At 53.7% G+C, this 2,500-nt stretch overlaps 1 protein-coding gene across 1 annotated transcript in view; it reads left to right on the top strand.

Moving 5' to 3' along the window:
• Positions 1–2,500, top strand: part of LOC117749878 (sodium channel protein type 2 subunit alpha-like) — a 77,974-nt gene that overhangs the window by 22,598 nt on the left and 52,876 nt on the right. Inside the window, exon 11 of the mRNA XM_034560695.1 lies at positions 1–59. This exon is cut by the window's left edge and continues 180 nt beyond it. Within this exon, the coding sequence (XP_034416586.1) occupies positions 1–59 (59 nt within the window). The remainder of the gene's footprint in view (positions 60–2,500) is intronic.

Below are 2,500 nucleotides of genomic sequence, written 5' to 3'. Positions count from 1 at the left end.
CCATGGAGCACTACCCCATGACGGACGAGTTCAACGGCATGCTGAGCATCGGAAACCTGGTAGGAAGGAGGGAGGGATGGAGGGAGGGATGGAGGGAGGAGGGAGGGAGGAGGGAGGGAGGGCCTCAACACGCTCTTCATGGCCATGGAGCACTACCAAGGGCGGAGGGAGGGATGGAGGAAGGGATAGAGGGATGGAGGGATGGAAGGACGTGTGGCTGGATGGATGGATGGATTGAATTGTGGATGGAAGGATTGTGGAACCGATGGATGGATGAAAGGATAGAAGAAGGATGAATGGATGGCGGGTTGACAGATGGATGGTAAGAAGGAAGGAAGGATAGAGGGACGGATGGATGAAAGGAAGGATAGAAGATGGATGAATGGATGGAAGGCTTGACGGTTGGATGGTAAGAAGGAAGGAAGGATAGAGGGACGGATGGAAGGAAGGATAGAAGATGGATGGAGGGATTGACGGATGGATGATAAGAAGGAAGGATGGAAGGATAGAGGGACGGATAGATGAAAGGAAGGAAGGTTAGAAGATGGATGAATGGATGAGTAGATGGATTGAATTGTGGATGGAAGGATTGACATTCATGGTGGTTCAGAGGTTTACCATGACAGTTCATGGCGGTTCAGAGGGTTACCTTGGTGGTTCAGAGGGTTACCGTGGTGGTTCAGAGGGTTACCGTGGCGGTTCAGAGGGTTACCGTGGTGGTTCAGAGGGTTACCGTGGTGGTTCAGAGGGTTACCGTGGCGGTTCAGAGGGTTACCGTGGTGGTTCAGAGGGTTACCGTGGTGGTTCAGAGGGTTACCGTGGCGGTTCAGAGGGTTACCATGGTGGTTCAGAGGGTTACCTTGGTGGTTCAGAGGGTTACCATGACAGTTCATGGCGGTTCAGAGGGTTACCATGGTGGTTCAGAGGGTTACCGTGGTGGTTCAGAGGGTTACCTTGGTGGTTCAGAGGGTTACCATGACAGTTCATGGCAGTTCAGAGGGTTACCATGGTGGTTCAGAGGGTTACCGTGGTGGTTCAGAGGGTTACCGTGGTGGTTCAGAGGGTTACCGTGGCGGTTCAGAGGGTTACCATGGTGGTTCAGAGGGTTACCTTGGTGGTTCAGAGGGTTACCATGACAGTTCATGGCGGTTCAGAGGGTTACCATGGTGGTTCAGAGGGTTACCGTGGTGGTTCAGAGGGTTACCGTGGTGGTTCAGAGGGTTACCGTGGTGGTTCAGAGGGTTACCGTGGTGGTTCAGAGGGTTACCATGACAGTTCATGGCGGTTCAGAGGGTTACCTTGGTGTTTCAGAGGGTTACCATGACAGTTCATGGCGGTTCAGAGGGTTACCTTGGTGGTTCAGAGGGTTACCATGACAGTTCATGGCGGTTCAGAGGGTTACCATGGTGGTTCAGAGGGTTACCGTGGTGGTTCAGAGGGTTACCGTGGCGGTTCAGAGGGTTACCATGGTGGTTCAGAGGGTTACCGTGGCGGTTCAGAGGGTTACCATGACAGTTCATGGCGGTTCAGAGGGTTACCGTGGTGGTTCAGAGGGTTACCGTGGTGGTTCAGAGGGTTACCGTGGCGGTTCAGAGGGTTACCATGACAGTTCATGGCGGTTCAGAGGGTTACCGTGGTGGTTCAGAGGGTTACCGTGGTGGTTCAGAGGGTTACCGTGGCGGTTCAGAGGGTTACCGTGGTGGTTCAGAGGGTTACCGTGGCGGTTCAGAGGGTTACCGTGGTGGTTCAGAGGGTTACCATGACAGTTCATGGCGGTTCACAGGGTTACCATGGTGGTTCAGAGGGTTACCATGACAGTTCATGGCGGTTCAGAGGGTTACCGTGGTGGTTCAGAGGGTTACCATGACAGTTCATGGCGGTTCAGAGGGTTACCATGGTGGTTCAGAGGGTTACCGTGGTGGTTCAGAGGGTTACCGTGGTGGTTCAGAGGGTTACCATGACAGTTCATGGCGGTTCAGAGGGTTACCTTGGTGGTTCAGAGGGTTACCATGACAGTTCATGGCGGTTCAGAGGGTTACCTTGGTGGTTCAGAGGGTTACCATGACAGTTCATGGCGGTTCAGAGGGTTACCGTGGTGGTTCAGAGGGTTACCGTGGTTACCGTGGTGGTTCAGAGGGTTACCGTGGTGGTTCAGAGGGTAACAGACATGTCAGTTATTATCCTCACAGATCTCTGGGATCCTTTCAGAGTGGTCGAGTGTTGAGTGAATAAATGAACGCGGTTCCATTTCTGTCAGCGCTGTTGGGGAAGCGACCCTTTGACCTTTGACCCTTTGAGAGCGCGATTCAGAGAGAATAGACGGGGGTTTTCTTGTGCGTCTCGGTATGAAAGTGAGCTGCGTTTCCGTATCCGAGCTGACAGAAGCGGGTCGGGTGGTGAAGCGGCGTGACGAGCTCGCGTGCTCGACCCCCGCAGGTGTGCCTGCCATCTGACAGCAACGGATAGGTTGACGCAATATGGTAATTGGTTCACCTGAGGT

This window comes from Cyclopterus lumpus, chromosome 20 (genome assembly GCF_009769545.1).
Source record: "Cyclopterus lumpus isolate fCycLum1 chromosome 20, fCycLum1.pri, whole genome shotgun sequence".
NCBI classification, from domain to species: Eukaryota; Metazoa; Chordata; class Actinopteri; order Perciformes; family Cyclopteridae; genus Cyclopterus; species Cyclopterus lumpus.
The sequence above is the reverse complement of the archived record's forward strand: the minus strand, read 5'-3'. Positions and strand labels throughout refer to the sequence as shown.